General features: G+C 41.7%; 1 protein-coding gene across 3 annotated transcripts in view; it reads left to right on the top strand.

The window, feature by feature from the left end:
• The first annotated feature begins 604 nt into the window (after positions 1–604).
• The window catches only part of VEPH1 (ventricular zone expressed PH domain containing 1), a 200,510-nt gene continuing 184,408 nt past the window's right edge, over positions 605–16,706 (top strand). The window contains exons 1-3 of one of the 3 annotated variants that reach the window (XM_036017602.1): positions 5,359–5,752; positions 6,844–6,998; positions 9,854–10,145. In XM_036017602.1, the coding sequence (XP_035873495.1) occupies positions 9,924–10,145 (222 nt within the window). In that variant the 5' untranslated portion in view covers positions 5,359–5,752; positions 6,844–6,998; positions 9,854–9,923. Of the gene's footprint in view, positions 841–5,358; positions 5,753–6,843; positions 6,999–9,853; positions 10,146–16,706 lie in introns of those variants that run through there. The other 2 variants (XM_036017603.1, XM_028505107.2) reach the window with 2 other exon arrangements.

Here is a 16,706-nt window from a genome sequence, read left to right as displayed (position 1 = left end):
TGTAACAATCCACTGGGTACCACCAATTAATTTATGCATTAGAGGTTTGAAGAGCATTCTTCTTAAAGGAGATAGAGATATAATAAGGTGATGCAGGACTGCTTGTAAGGGATCCCTAGTGTGTGGTGACTGCAAGGAGGAGTCCTATGTTTGGATGGTAAAAGAAAGTGGATTAGCAGTTTGGATGGGCGCGAGAAGGAACAGTGCTAGCGTTGGAAAAACTGCTGCTGCTTCCTGTAGTTTTTCAGTGTTTCCTCAGCCGTACCAACCGCATACTTAGACTTCTTGCTCCTTTCGCCATTCTACTTCTCCCGTGGGGTTTTTCTTCTACCATGTTTGGCTTAAACACTATCTCACTTCACTACTTGCCTCTCTCCATTCCTCCCCAAGCCTTTTTTTTAACTGATGCCTGCCTGATAAAAGGCCCCACATCTGATATTAACCTAAAGCTTCCTTCATTCCTTGAAGTGAGTTACTCATTAACAGAAGTTAAATTTGTTAGGCAAATCTAATTCTTTCAAACTACTGATTTGCTCCAAGAAGCTTCTGTAAATCTCCTGTGGAAATAAGTAAAGCTTTGTGCCAATTGTGAGCTCTAAGCAGAAGTCTGGGAGAGAGAGAAGTTACTCATTTGCCCCATTCCACACGGTGAGTCCAGGGGAGGGAATCGACTGCACCGCAGGCTTGACCAGCAGCTCAGGAAGCTCAGCCGTGGCCAACAGGAGGGACAGGGGCTACGGGGCTGCCTCTGAGCATCGTCCTGGGTTCCAGACAAACTGCTCTACAGATCAAGCGTTTTGCCTTCCCTTTCCTATGATGGCCAGTTTCCTGTGCAAAGAGGTATGGCTATCCTCTTTCCTGTCCTTTTGTTCAGCCAAAACAAAAGCTCATTAAAGTACATGTCAGAACCTGCCTGGTGAGAGGAGGAGTGGGCTTCCCAAGCCGGGCAGAGAAACTTCTCAGGCGCTGGCTGACTATGCAGATTAAGCATTTTGGGAGTTGTGTGTCTAGCCATGTATGCAGGCTTTTCAATTATTAGGGTAAAAAAAAAACAACCCACCTCTCTGTGGGTTATTAAAACATGTCTCTAGGCCTCAGGAACAGAAAACTCTGCTTCTTCGTGCTTTTTCTTCTTTGCTCCATAATAGTTGAGGCTCATTTCTCTGTCATGCTTTTGTTTATCCAAAGAAACATTTTGCAACCTGCCAAGAAACTGACCCTGCCTATAATTTTCGAGGAAAATTCAATAGCATTATTATAGTCCCTGAGCAGGACAGTCACTGTTACTATTTGTTGTTGTCATCATTCAGGTATCTTAGAAATCATAACTGAATCTAACCACTGTTTTGTTCATTCAAATATGTATTTTGTTCTTTCAAATTGCTATAGTGATCTGTCATTGGATTTCATGACATTTATATATGTTTCAGCTGAAAAGATAGAAAAAAATATTTAAGGAATTATTTGAATTGGCCATGCAGTTGTTTGATATATGGAATTTAAATATAAATAAAGATACATTTAACATTGAATTTTCCTTATAATTTGAGAGTTTGGGTATGCTTTCTAGAACAATAAACCCATGAAATTTGAATTAAATTTTTTAGCAAGAAGGTATCAATTCCAGAGCAAATATGACCTGTAAATTCCAGTTTTACAGGTGAAAGTGGATACACTATGAAACCGTTATGACAGATCACAAATTCTTGGTTTAGAAAGTTGGTTAGGCTTGAAGATGTTTCCCTCATTCCCCGTGAAGGAAAATGTTTCCTATGTATTTGTGTTTCAATAAGTTGCAATACATATTCAAATTTAAATATGGGATTTGCATTCTTGCCTAAATAGGTCACCAAACCTATTTTTTGCATGCTTACAGGCCTGCTACAAACAGACTGTATGCTTACAGGCCTGCTACAAACAGTCCTAGCAAAAAGCCCAAGGGCTGAGTTCTTTAGCATCATTCGGAATAACGCAGCCTCTGAGGCTTTCAGTGGAAGTGAAGTGTAGCAACATGTGGTGTCAGAGGAAACCGAGAGACGCCCCGGGAACAATAGACATCTTGTGGGGAGGGCTGAAATGCATGCGGCCAATTCCCATGGGAACGCCTGTAGTTCTTTCACACTGTGTGAAAAAGATGCTCCTTGAAAAGAATCTTTAATCCTTTTCTTTCAAGGGAAAATCTATCTGAGAACTTCATCGACAGTCTTTAGAACCCACAGGGGTCTATATTAGTCGGTGGGGATTTTTAATACAGGTGAATAAAATGAGCATTTGTGATGCACGGCAATGTTGTCCAAAGCATAATATAAATAAATATTGTTATTCTAGAAGCGAGGAAACCACAGAACATCTGAACCCAGAGATGGAAGCTGGAGGACGATCTCCTCAGAATAAATGGGCTTCCTGAGTTTCCCCGTATTTTCATGTAGCAGAATCTACTGATGCATAACAGTGTAAACCAGCAATGCTTTATTAGCATCCGTTGAGTGTAGGTCACCTTGAAAAGCCATAAAGAACTTTCCTTCTGGTGTGCTGAAGGGAATCACACTCCCTCCTCACTGTTACTGTTTAGCCACGGTAGGGATAGTGTCACAGTTAGGCTTTCTCTCCAGGGAACGAGACAGGTTTGCAAAAAAAAAAAAAAACCAAGGACACATTCAAGATAGTTCTCTTTTTTTTAAGATTTTATTTATTTATTTTTAGAGAGGGAAGGGAGGGAGATAGAGAGAGAGAAACATCAATGTACGGTTGCTGGGGGTCATGGCCTGCAACCCAGGCATGTACCCTGACTGGGAATCGAACCTGCGACACTTTGGTTTGCAGCCCGCGCTCAATCCACTGAGCTATACCAGCCAGGGCAAGTTCTCGAAGTAACCAGATTTAAGATTGAGGGAGAGTACAAGTAGGACATAAACATGACACAAGGGGAAAAACCTGGGCATCTCTAACATGCACACTCCATGTCATGTAGCTATACAGTAGAGCATCCATATTTAAAAGGGATGGCATGGGGACATGTTAACAGGAGAATGACCTATAAGAATAATATTATTAAGGATATGACTGTTGTCACTTCTTGGGTGGTTGCTCTCTGTCGAGGTCTGTGTTAAACGCCTTACGTAATCTCATTAAACCTCCCGACAACCCATATCACAATCCTCAGGTGCAAATAAGAAACCTGAGGCTCAGGGAGGCTAATCAATCTGCCCAGGTGCGCAAAGCAGGCAATGGCATTGCTAAGCCCATTGCGTCCAGGTTCCCACTTGTAATTAGGGTCCCATAGGTCCAAGTCTGGACCCCACACTCTTTTAAAAATGTAAGAAAATTGGATAAAATCTAGTGATGAGAACCATTAAGAATGGAGGATGAAAAATGGAGAAATGCTAAAGAAGTATAAATTATCCATTCAAAGAAGAGATGCTATCACCATCTGTAAGCCAGGAAAGTTACTAGTGAAAGAACACACCTACTCACAGATGGCCAGATTCTCTATTTTTATAAAAGAAACTCTTCAAGGGGACATTGCTCCACGTGTTGATGGCATAAAAATATGATTGATCACCAAATGTCTAGGAAGGTATATGAGGTCGTTCTCTTGGAGCCTATGACGTGGTTCAAGGGCAGGCGCATGGCCTCCTGACCACACGCCTCTGAGGGCAGTGCTCTGGGAAGATAGTTGCGACATCCACATCTCAGTGATCACACACAGGAATTTCTCTACAGCACAGCTTCCCGTACACTTTGCCAGCAGATAGGCAATTTTGTAAAAACTTTTTTAAATATTTAATTTATTTATTTTTAGAGAGGGAAGAAAGGGAAAGAGAGAGAGAGAGAGAGAGGGAGAGAGAGAGAGAAACATCAATGTGCGGTTGCTGGGGGTTATGGCCTGCAACCCAGGCATGTACCCTGGCTGGGAATGGAACCTGCGACACTTTGGTTTGCAGCCCACGCTCAATCCACTGAGCTATGCCAGCCAGGGCAGATAGGTGATTTTTATGGGCAGTAGACCTACTACAGGAACAGACAAAATACGGGTAGAGAATTACACAGTTTAAAAACATTTTTTAATGCACTGTTAACTGTTGAAACAATAAAAGAGGGTTTCAGTACTTTTTCTCCTCTGAAGTGTCAACAGATCAAGCAGGATATATATTTTCTCTGCAATATTTAAAACATAAATTGATATATCTGGTCCAAGTCGATTTTCATGAAGAAACTTCCAGGAAATGAAGTGGGGAAAAGAGGGTGTAGTAAGTCCTCACCTGATGTCCTCAATAGGTTCTTGGAAACTGCAACTTTAAGGAAAATGAGGTATAACAAAACCAATTTTACCATATAGGCTAATTGATGCAAACAGGAGTTAAGTTTCTGGTTGCAAAAATATACCAAGTTTTTTAATAAAGACCTAAAACACTTGTAATAGTAGACATTGAAATAAATGTAACTATATGTACACTTAAGAAAGATTAATAAAAACAAGTCAGATCATTATTTTCCAACCCACTTGTTCTAGTTCAAGGTCTTCGGTGGCAGGAATCTCTCCTTGCAGGTCAGGGTGCAAAGCAGAAGCTACCCTGGACACCACGCCCTTCCACTGGGGGGCGCACTCACATGTACACCCACACTCAGGCTGGGACGACTTAGACAAGCCCATTCACCTCTCATCTACATCTTAGGGATGTGGGAGGAAACCAAAGTACCCAGAGGAAACCCACGCAGGTATGAGGAGAGCTTGAATGCTCCACACACAGGGGCTGCTGGCCAGGACTTGAATTTTTTTTTCAATGTCATAACAAAACGATGTTCAATGAAAAGACACTATTCCAGAACCTGCTGTATGCATTTTTGTTAAGTTTGTTCTGTTTATTAGCAACTTCCTGCATCCTGAAACTTAACAGTATTAATCTAGAGCAGTGCTTTTCAACAGGTGTGCCGCAGCAATTTTTAGAACATGCAGAATTTTCAAAACTATTTAGCCAGGGGCAATAACCTCTTCTTCCCTTAGATTGTCAAATTAAAAAATGACAACAGCCAATATAACAATACCCATCCAGTGTGAATGAATCAAAATTATACCTAGTTTTTTGTCAGATCAGCAAAAATACATGTATTTAGGTGGGCCGCAGAATTTCAGTAATTAGTTTATTTGTGCCATGGGTTGAAAATGGTGGAAATCAGTTCTGCAGGAGCTGTGGCTCTGGCAGGACAAACTGTCAGTGTTTCAAACTCCGTGTGTGAAATCTGGAGAGGAGGGGAGTGTTAATTAAGTTACAGCTCTCTCTTCCCCGCTTTGTGAAATGGCTCCCAATAGCCATTCCAGTCACTTGCTTGAGTTGCTGTTGAAACTGTGTTTCCTATGTGGGCTCTATTCCCCCCCATTCTTTCCAGGGCAAGTATAGATTTTCACGAACACAGGGAGTTTTGTTTTCTCTGTTACAAACAACTCTACTTTACTGGAGCAGGCTTTATGTTTCGCCCCAGGAAACAGAGCAATTCACTCAGAGGTAACCCTCTCTCCACTGGGCGAGGTGCAGCCTGTCACCTGACCGGCTCCGGAGCTGTCGGTGGCATCGGGCTGCATTCCGTGAATTCTTTCACCCGGCACCCGGCACCACAATGATCAACTTCAGGTTCACTGAGCTGAGTGGATTCCTCTCGCTGTTCTCGGGGAGCCCGCTGCCCGAAATTCCCTCCCAGCCTCCAAACACACAGCTAAGTGACAGCAAGCGCGCCTGTGAGGACTAGCAAGCAGGTAAACTGAGTTTGCCGGGAGGGAGAGCGGTGACTCCCTGAAATGCATCAGCTTGGTGCAGAATCATTTCTCTTTTGGGGGTGTTTGTCTCCTTACAGAAACCTGGCTTGTCAACCAATATCTGCTGAAGAAATATATACTAAATAATGAGAATGTGGACCTCAGTTTAGGCTCCTGAAACATTAGAAAAGGAAATGATGAAAGTGAAAGTTGGGAGTAAGGAGGAATTTTATAAGCCAGTGGGTTTTTTTTTTTAATTCAAAAAGTACGAGATTTGGAGGCTGACCTACTTGGATGTGAATCTTGGCTCTGTGTGTAGCCTCGGACAGGACGCTCAATCTCACCAGTCCTGTTTCCTCTTTGTAGCCTGCTGGGTCCGTGAGAGAAGTAAGAGCAGAGAGTGGCTAGCAAAGAGCTTCACATATAGAAAGTGCCTGAGTGCGCACACATATGTGCATAGGCATGTGCTTGTGTGTGTATCATTGGGTGCCTCTGCATCCATGCATTTAGATCACAGGGCTATGACATTCAAAAGGATAGCGGGTTCCCCAGGAAATGAGGTAGAATTTGATCTGGCTCTGACCTTCTCTGTTGTTTCAAAGAAACCAGACACTGGAGCAAAACATTGACCCGAGCTGCTGAAAAATAAATAACATGTCTTGCTGATCCTTATCCAGGAAAGATGGCATAGTGTGGCATGTGGGATGCTCTTCAAAGGAGGACTGATGGGAAGGGAGGCAGCTTAATAATTATCACACACAGTCACGTATACAGCTGTGCACAGCCCTGAGTGGGCTTTGTCTTGGGAGACCAAGTGCCTTCAATCCTAACTCTGCAGCTTACTCTCCGTGTGCCCCGGGCTGGTTGTTTTCCTCTCTGAACATCTTCTCATCACGTGAAATTCTCATGAGAATTAAGTTACTCAATACTTGGGAAGTGCTGGAAGTAGTGCCTGACACCTGCTAACACTCACGGAACTTCAAATGTTGGTGTCACTATTTCACAAAGGGCTCTTTCATGTGTGTTATCAGCTTTCATCCTCGAAATAATCTGATGAGATAAACTAGGCACATATTAACCCCATTTTGCAGATCTAGAAACAGAGGCTCAGGGAAGGAAAAGATATCAATCAAAGGTCCCATAACCACTGAGTGGCCAGTCTGGGACTTGAACCTTGGTCCTCAGACAGGAAGCTGACTTAGCATGTACTTAGGACATGTGCATGAAATGAAACATATTCTAAAAGGTTGGCTCCAACACCATGTCCTCCACAAAGCCATCCATTCCTTATCATCTTCCACTAGAAACCATCTCTCTCTTCCTTGTACTTCCACTAACTTGCTTTTACAGCGTGCAGAAGACCTCTCTCTGGGTCATCTCTGCATTGTAGAATGTTTGGTGTAAGTCTCACCCCTTCTTCCCCCACCCCTAGATGTGTGAGAGTTTCCATGTACAGTCGTGTGTTGAACAATAATGTTTTGCATGTGATGGACACTTAGGAGTAGCAGGTGAAGGTGAAAGCGTGGTTGTGGGCTCCACACCGCTGTCACGGCACATTTGGAGAGTACAGAAAATGCTCAGACAAAGCCTGTGGGTGCCCCTCTCCCCCAACCCGTATTTCTGCTCCTTCAGCTCTGGTATGTGTGGGACAGCTGAGTCTGATTCAGGAAGTGCCAGATGCTGATCAACAAGCTGACTGGTCAAGGCGAACTCATTTCCAGCCCGTGTCTTATCTTCCTGAATATGACTTCACTGAGACTCTCTTACTATAAATATCTGAGTTGGGGGGTGCGGGTGGTGGAAGAATGTGTTAAAGGGAAAGATCAGGAAAAAAACTGCCCTACCTTTTCTTGTTGCTGTCGTAATTCACCCTTCCACAATTTGCCACAGTGGAAACTACTCCATAGGGGTACTTTACTCCTCTTCTCTTTCTAAACCTTCCCTACAAAGCTCCTTCATTTCTCTTCCTCTAAGCTTCTCTTCCCTGCAACTCTTCTGCTTTCTGGCTGGCCTACACCCCAGGGCATACAGGTGGGTAGGGATGCGAGTCAGTGCAGGAGGAAGGAGGAGTTCATTTTCTTAAGACTTTACCCATCTCTTTATCCTCAATGTTACTAAGGCTCTGAGGGCCTTTACTCCTAATAGTAGTCTCACGTGAAACCAACATACCCCAATGGTTATGAACTTGGAACCTAACACCCTGGATCCATAATCTAGTTCTCCAGTTTACTAGCTGTGTGTCTTGGACAAGTTATTTCATGCCTTGGTTTTCTCACCTGTCCAATGGGGATAAAATATCTTCATATAGTTATTATGGGGGTTAAGTGAGTTAATGTCTACAAAGCATTTAGAACAATACCTGGCACACAGACAAGAGTATATAAATATTGGGTGTTATTTTTCTAAAGCTGGTGGGTTGTATAATAGTTTCATATAGGCAATATGACCCTTGAAATCTCTTTAATGGCCCATGAATTGCATCTTTTAGAATACTACTTGGAGCTTATTTACTTGAGTGCCTGATGAAAGATGTGGCTTGTACTTAGAGACCATATTGCATAGAGGCTATGCATCTTTACACTTTAAAATTGCATTTAGCACAGAAGTACTCCCACAGTGATAGCACAGGAGGGGTGTTTTTGATGGCCTAGGAAGCAAGAGACTCTCCTCTTCCTTTTCACACTCATTCTGTGGAGACCAGCAGAGTGAAATGCTAGAAAGAATTGCCTATTGCTTGCATTAAATAAATCACTCTCAGGTCTCACTCTCTGTGCAGGTGGCTGCACTTGTACGTTACCTGCATGTACGAGATAACTCCTATTATCTGTGAAATGTGGGGGGAGCCCGCTCCTCTGAAATTAAGAGAACAGTACTGCCACAGTTACCACGGGGCCTTGGTGAAGTCATTAAACCTCCCTGGCCATTAAATGATTGCTAAGGTCTCTACAGTGCAAGTGGTCTGTGATTTTATTAGGCCCAGAAGGGAGCTGATGAGAATAATCAGATATTTAATTTGCGCTATTTCCCTACTCTCTTTGGACTGTTAATTGAGTGAGAATTACAGTGGGAGTTCATTATTTCAGTTATGGGGCCAGAGGGAGGATTGCCTGACCCCAAAGCCCTTCTCCTTTAGCCTGCATTGAAAGGTTATCATCTTCAAGTTCATGCTCACATTCTGCCAAGATTTAACTGGCCACACGCTCCTAGGCAGAGTCCTTTATTTCACTGCTACTTGTTTAGGGAGTGAATAAGAATAAGGCAGGTATTTAGGTCATCTTCTGGACTGAGGGTTGGGGCAGCTTCTGTGGTCGGTTCAGCAAAGAAGGCCCACCAGGAAGTAAGCATTGGTTTCCATGTCCCGGAAAAGAGAGGGAACCAGGCAATGGGTCTAAAAGATGTTTCCTGTGTTCTCTCTTTTCTTCCATTGCCCTTCTCTGTTTGGTTTCCATGGAAATCTGTTTGGGGAAAATCTGGCAAACATTGGACAGATTTGTTGCTTGTCCACTTATTTCCTTATGGCATGGAGGAAAAAAAGAATTATATAGAAAAGAGAAAAATAATTGTGGGGTTTATGCTGCTTTAAGGCTCAAATTAAATTCTGGAGAAACCTAATAATTTTTGACAGGATTTTTTGAGGCAAGAATAAGGAAAGATCTCATTTGAAGATATCAAGCCAGAATCTGTTACTCTATGCCAGTGATTTTCAACCAGTGTGCTGCAAGAGGCACACTGGTGTGTCACAAAAGATTTTATAACATGCAATACCTGACTGTTTAGTCAGGGGCACTGACCTCTCTTCCCTTAGATGGTCAAATTTAAAAAATGACAACAGCTAACAAAACAATAGCTGTCTGGTGTGCATGAATCAAAATTATACCTATTTTTGTCAAGTCAGCAAAATATATACATATATATATGGTGTGTGCTTCAGAATTTTAGTAGTTAGTTTATGTGTGCCACGAGATGAAAAAGATTGAAACTCACTTCATCATGCACATTTCCAAAGGTCTATGTTTTTTCTCTCTGCTGGGCACCAAGTTCACATTCTGAGGTCATGTTTTTCTACTAATGGCTACATTGTGTCATTTGTTTCTCTTGCAGAGAATGTAAAAGACCTCAACATCTGGAGAAAAATGACCTTTCCAAGAGTACAAAGTATACCTCCTGCTACATGTTTTTGTCTTACTCACCTCTGGTAACTGGGACGCATGGCCCTGGGCCTACCGAAAGTCAATTGACTATCACACTCCTCACCATGCATCACCTGTTCAGACTGGTCTTAGGACAAAAAGACCTCTCCCGAGCCGGGGACCTCTTCTCCTTAGAGGACTCCGAGATTGAAGACAGCCTGACAGAAGCTTTGGAGCAAATTAAAATAATTAGTTCATCTTCAGTAAGTAAACTACTTTTCAGACTAGACCCCTGAAATGACCTATTTTAGAGCCAAGTAATTGTGCTAATCTTGGAGGGGAGGATCTCTGCAGGGGAAAGAGGAGGGATCCCTCTTATCTCTGCTCTGCGGTCTGGTGGGCCGCTAAGGCTTCGTTCCAGAAAATCATTGACAGGGGGCAGCCAGGCCACCTTCTGCCCACTCACAGGGATCAGAACTCTGGAAATTGCAGACCAGAGTAGAGTTTTCACAAAAGGCTCCTCTAAGGGTTATTTCTGAATCCTTGGAATGACAGGGAGAGGAGAGAGAGCAAATCCAGGGGAAAGCAGACCTGCCAAGCTACAGCAACAGCATCGGCAAACAAAGCCGAGTGTGCGGTGGAGGCTGAATAATGAAAGAAGGCAGGATGACACCTCCTGCCATGCAAGTAATACGAGACAAGGACAACCCTCACTCTGCTGCCAGAAGTGACAGTTGCCCAGGGCTCGATAACACTGATTCTCTTAGCTTCTGTATTTTCTCCCTTTGCTCTGCTTCTTTTTCCACATTCCCCTCCTCCACCATTTAATTCACCTCACCAGCCATTAGCCCCCAGTGTGATCAGACAAATTAAAAATTTTTATCAACCCTCCCATTCTTTCGCTTCTCCTCAATGTCGAGATTATAGATTCTGAAAGTACTTCCCAAAGGGGTTGGGTGTGGTGTGCTTTGATCTTGGCCTTTCTGGGTCAGGCTGGGACCCTTCATGAGACTGGTCCTATTTCAAAGGCCAAGGCCACTAAGCATCCTCTCGCATCATCACAGCTCAACAGCATTTGCCAACCTGTGGCATAAACAGCCATGGGGCAAAGGAAAGGGACAGGGCTCAAGCCATAAAATACTGAATTAGCAAATATGTACACACTTCAGAAATAACAGCTTTCTTCCATGTTAGAAAGAAGAAATGTCTGAAAGGCATGCTAGCAAGCCGTGCAGCTTCCTCCTCCAGCCTGTCAGCACGTTCTCTTGTTGGCTGCCATTAACGTGCCAGATTCCCCCAGTGACCAGTGAAGTCACTCTTCTTTTCTCAGGTAATGCCTTCAACAGCAATTAGTGTCCACATGTTCTCCAGAACATTCATCAAGTCAGTCTGGCTCAGAACACCAAGTATTCCTGGTACATTGCCACTTTCTAGGGAAGATTTATATGCTATTTCCAGCAGCCCCATTCTTCATGCTCTGGAAATAAATTGGGTGAACGTACCATGTATTTTCATGTAATCTAATAGCATGTACACATATGTATGATTCTAATAAATATTATTTATAATATTTATCCATTATAATGAATACCATCTTATTTATAATATCTATTAGATGTAATAAATGCATTATATATATATATATATATATATATATATATATATATATATATGTATATATTGAAACCTATTTCCACTAGAGGTCACTAGTGTCAGTGATTTTTGCTGTTGTTCCCTTCACTAGTTGCTTTGTCTCACAGATGTTAAACTCAGAATTTTAGGATAGGTGAGTGTTGTCTGTTTCGTGTCCCACCGTTAACTGTTAGGGCTGGCAGGTCCCTTGCCATCAGGAGCACTGGCCATCCTTTAAGGTCCCCAGTCAGCATCCCAGCAGATCAGCAGGTCTAGAAATCAGTAGTTTTCCTGTGTTCTTCATCTACTAACTTCTCTCCTATCTCACTTCTTCCGTTTCTCTATCTGTAACTGTGGCATAGAGCAAGCAGATGGGTAGCAGAATAAAAATAAGCATTTTTAGTAGAATCATGAAAATCAATCCAGTTTTTATTTTTTAAAAGATTTTATTTATTTTTAGAGAGCGGAGAAGGGAGGTAGAAAGAGGGGGAGAGAAACATCAATGTGTGGTTGTCTCTTGCACACCCCCTGCTGGGGACCTGGCCCACAACCCAGGCATGTGCCCTGACCAGGAACTGAACCTGCGACTCTTTGGTTCACAGGTCAGCACTCAATCCACTGAGCCACACCAGCCAGGGTTCAATCCAATTTTTAAATCATTCAGATCAATCCAATATTTAACTTTCCTAATCAATCCTAAATATGTCCCTTTGTGGAGTTTCTTCTCCCTCTCTATTCCTTTAAAAACAGTTTAAGTTTTATTATTCTTTCAATGGTTTCTAATGGTTCTATTTCTCAGTGATTACTTCTTTCTAAAAAGACATAATTGCCCTATCATTGCACTATAGTTTGTCCTTATAGAAAGTTATTCATATAACCTCAAGTGCAGTTTCTACATGAGGGAATCCCAAATGTATGCTTTCAGGCCTCACATTGCTCTCTAAGCTTCAAGCTCATGGTAGTTCATACCCAGCACCTCAACGAGAAGGTACCATCCCTTTTTCAGTTACACTGTCCTTCTCCCAGACCTCCCTTTCTCTCCCTCTCCTCTTGCCTCGTGAATTCTGTAGACACTGCCAGAGAAATGCTTCTCATCTGCTTCTTCTTTTCCCTCCTGCTGCTATCGCCCTGGCTCAGGCCCTCAAAATAATTGATCTCCTGCTTTTGGTCCTGCCTTTCTCTAGTTCATTCTACTAATAGTTACCACATTAAACTTTGTAAACCAGATTTTATTACATGTCTCTTCTCTGTTCAAAACCTATTGATGATGCCTCAGTTCCCATGACATTCAATGGCCAGTGATCAGTCCACTGAACCACCGTACCTACCCCATCACTTACTTCACTGTTAGCTGCCCTTATGAACAGGACCAGATCTTCCTTGTCAGTTCTTTCCTGATGACCCCGGGTCTCAGGAATCAATCCCACTTCTCAGTTTCCTGTTAGAGCTAGAAGGGACCTTCTCAATCATGTTTTCCAACTTCCTTTCAGCACAGAAATTTCTTCTTTAGGGCTCCTAACAAATAGGTGGCCTTCCCTTCTGCACTTGCAATGATGAGGAGGACATAGTTTCTGATATTTTTCTGCCTGACGCTGTAATGGGAAATGACACTGGCATTCGGACTGCCTGTCACTACCAAATCCAATAAGCATTGACAGCGACTGAATCTTTATGGGTGCTTTATTCAGACGGCCAGTGATCCGAGAAGATGGCGAGTTCATACCCTAACAAACCATCTTCCCTTCTCTTTCCTGGCCAGATCTTTTATAAGGGGGTGGGGGAGGACAAACAAGGTGCAGTGAGGGCTTTGAAATTCAGGGAGGATTAGGTGAGCGAAGCTGTAGCATTCCTGTTCTCAAAGTTAGCTGTTCCCAAGGGGGTGGGGGTGGAGTGGTCACACAAAAGACCCAGATGCCTCCAACTTGTCCCCAGGTGGTAATCTCTAGCCAGTGCCCCAGGAGGTCGGCGGCTTTTCCCAGGAGCCAGGATGGCCTTATCTGTAGTTTCTGAAACAAAAGCTTAACATACACATTACTTGCTAGACTTAAAACTTTTTACCTTAGCTAAAATTTTCCAAGTCTTCAGTCCCCTGTCAGTGCTTTTCCTTTTGTAAATTTCCCCTCTCCATTGCATGAATACTTGATGGAGATTTGAGTCAACATTCCCTACCTTGCCTTTGTGTGGGGAAAAGGAAGAAAAGAAGTAGAAACATCCACCCAAACTATTGCAACCAGAATTAATTTCCCAGTAATTTTGGAAAGAAATCAGCAAAGGGTGATTTATCATGGAGATGGTGCCCCCAAGAAACAGTCCTTTAGTTCCTGCCCCTTCTGTCACTGCCTCTGCTTGGGTCACTGTCCTTCTGAGGCAGGCAGTGCAGCTTTTTCTTCAGACCTGTGAGCTACCTTATATCTTTATGATTATTATTTTACTACAGTGTCTAGACTTCGTTGCTTATGAGGGTTGTTCCACTGTTGAAATTGTTAGCTTGTTACTTCTTTTAGGCAGATGAAACGTTATTGTCTTTTCTATCCATTGTGCTTCGTTCTTTTCTTTGCCCGAACAATCAAAAGGATCTAACCTCTGCCCTTACAAGAAGACCTTTAAACCTACTAAGATGGGTATCCATTTCACCTCTGGCTTCTCTCTTCCCAGCTAAACACCCTTAGTGTTCTCATGTTTTTCCATGACAAGGAAGGGGCCTATGACAGGGAAAGGCCACATCACCTTGCATTTCTAGTGTCAGGTCTAGAAAACCAGTTTTGTCAGCATGTGAGAAATGCTATGCAAATCATGCTATCCAAATACAAGACTCAAAAGTATAAATTAGAATGTGGACTTACTGATTTACAGTATAAAATAAAATTCGGGTCATTTAGAATTCTTGTGTGCTCCTTGCTGTGCTCTCCAAGTCTATTTACCCAGTCTTTCACTAGACAAGGAATGTTATTATTTATTAGGCTTCTTCCTTCTCTGTTACAATCACATTTCAGTTCTACCTCCCTGAGATTATATTTAACTCACCTACGAAGTCATCCATGTACATATAGCATCTTGGGTTAACCCAGTACTTGGCTAATTCCACTTATGCAAGTGAATTTTGTTGTTGTTGTTGCTGTTGTTTAATCCTCAAAGGACAATCTTTTTTTTTCAAGTTCTTGGAGGATGCTTCATTGTAGCTCCCAAGTACTGCCTCTATTCTCAACATTCTGGTTAACCTCCCTTGGAATCGTCCTAATTTATGATTGTAATTTATCATTGCCCAGTACTTGAACAAATTGCTTAGAATAACTGCTGATCCTGGTCAGATACTCTGTTTCTAAAATTTCTTTTCAATAATAACATCAGACAGTTGGCCACCTCTATCCTGTGATGTGCCAAGATCTTCAGGTTGAATCAAGACTTGTAACTGGATAACTTAAAAAAAAAAATTTTAAGTGGATTATGTCACATTTTAAACCATTGCAATAATATTCTTGTGTTTTGGTCCTTTTTCCAGGATATCCATCCCTTTTTTAAAAAACTTTGATTTTGTCCAGTATTTTAGTCATCATTCCTAGCTTTGCAGATGTGAAAATTTGGTAAGCAAGCCCCCCATCCTTCTTCTAAAGTCACTCACAAAATAATTGAAACTCACTAGATTCTATTCTGCAGTTCAAGCCCTGTTCTTCCACCCGTTATTCCAAAATACTGCTGAAAAATATTCTGTCCTTATCCTTGGCTTTGAAAATGTGACTTGTCACTAAAAATTCCCCAATTCTCTCAAAGTTCCCCAATGTGACTTTAAGTCTTTTTCACGCAAAGTCTTTTCTGGAATGCCTTTACCTATGAATCACTTCTTCTGCCCCTTTGGCTCTCCTCCCACACTCCTTCAGGTGAGGTTGTCTCCTCCTCTCACTCCCACCTCCACCCACTCCAGGATGTTGACCCATGCCTACTTGTTCCACCTATCTCCCAGTACTGGGCACTCAAAAACCACCAGTTTAACCAATTAGGTAAAATTGAAATCACATGCGTGTCAGTCTCTACTCCATTTCTTCTCCCCTTTCTCCCGAAGGTAACCAATATCCTGATTGTGGTATTTATTTATGCATGGTTTCATTTCTTTGTTACGTGATCATGATTAAAAATTACTTGTAGTATTATATTTCTTGTTTTTAAATTTCATATAAATGCAGTCATAAGCTCAATATTATGTTTTTGAGGTTTGGCTATGTTGGTTCATGCATTTCCAATTCACTTGTTTTCAGTGGGATAGAGTATTTCATTACGTGACTATGCCCAGTTTGTTTATCCATTCTTTGTTTGATGGACATTTACTGTTTAGACAGTGCTACAGTGGGCATTCTTACAGTTAGCCATTTGGGCAAATGCGCTAGTATTTCTAGGGCACACAATTCCAAATGAAACAACTGGCTTGGGAGCTTTATACCTTTTCAGCCTTCTGATACACCACCAAATTGCTCTCCATCTTGGTTGTACCAATTTGCCCTCCCATTGGTATGTACGAGTGTTCCAGTGGCTTTACCTCAGCAATGCTTACTTTTATCAGATTTCTAAAGTGTTTTTCAGTTTAGGTGAATGATTGTTATTAAAAATTGCAATCCCCTTATTAGGGTGGCTGACCATTTTAAAAATAAGTTCATTTGCTATTTGTCATTTGGCTTTCTTCTTCAGTAAAGTACTTGTTTATGGTTGGGGTTTTTTTCTTTCAATTTTTTTATGGAGGTTTTTAAAATATATATTTTTCTTATTAATTTTAAGGAGCTTTTTGTATATTTTTGTAATAATCCTTTGTCACCTGTGCATATTATGCATCTCTTACTCCAAATGTAGCTTGCCTTTGATTATAATAAGCATTGATATCTGGTAGGACAAGTGTCCCCAATTTCTTCTTAAAATTGCTTCTATTTGTTTTTGTTCTTTAACAATTTTATATTAGGCTTCTCAATCTTTGTGAATAATTCTGTCGTATCTTGATTGGAATTTCATCATGTCTATAGATTAATTTGAAGAAGGTTAATATCTTCATGGTAGAGTCTTCGTATCTGTAGATCTTGTATATCTATTCATTTAGCTCTTCTTCAATATCTTTCAATAAAGTTTTATAATTTTTTTCATAAGGATCTTAAAAGTCTTACACATCTTTGTTTCAATTTATAAGTGTTTCATATTTTAGCTAATATTATAAA

Source organism: Phyllostomus discolor, chromosome 2 (genome assembly GCF_004126475.2).
Source record: "Phyllostomus discolor isolate MPI-MPIP mPhyDis1 chromosome 2, mPhyDis1.pri.v3, whole genome shotgun sequence".
Lineage (NCBI taxonomy): Eukaryota > Metazoa > Chordata > Mammalia > Chiroptera > Phyllostomidae > Phyllostomus > Phyllostomus discolor.
The sequence above is the reverse complement of the archived record's forward strand: the minus strand, read 5'-3'. Positions and strand labels throughout refer to the sequence as shown.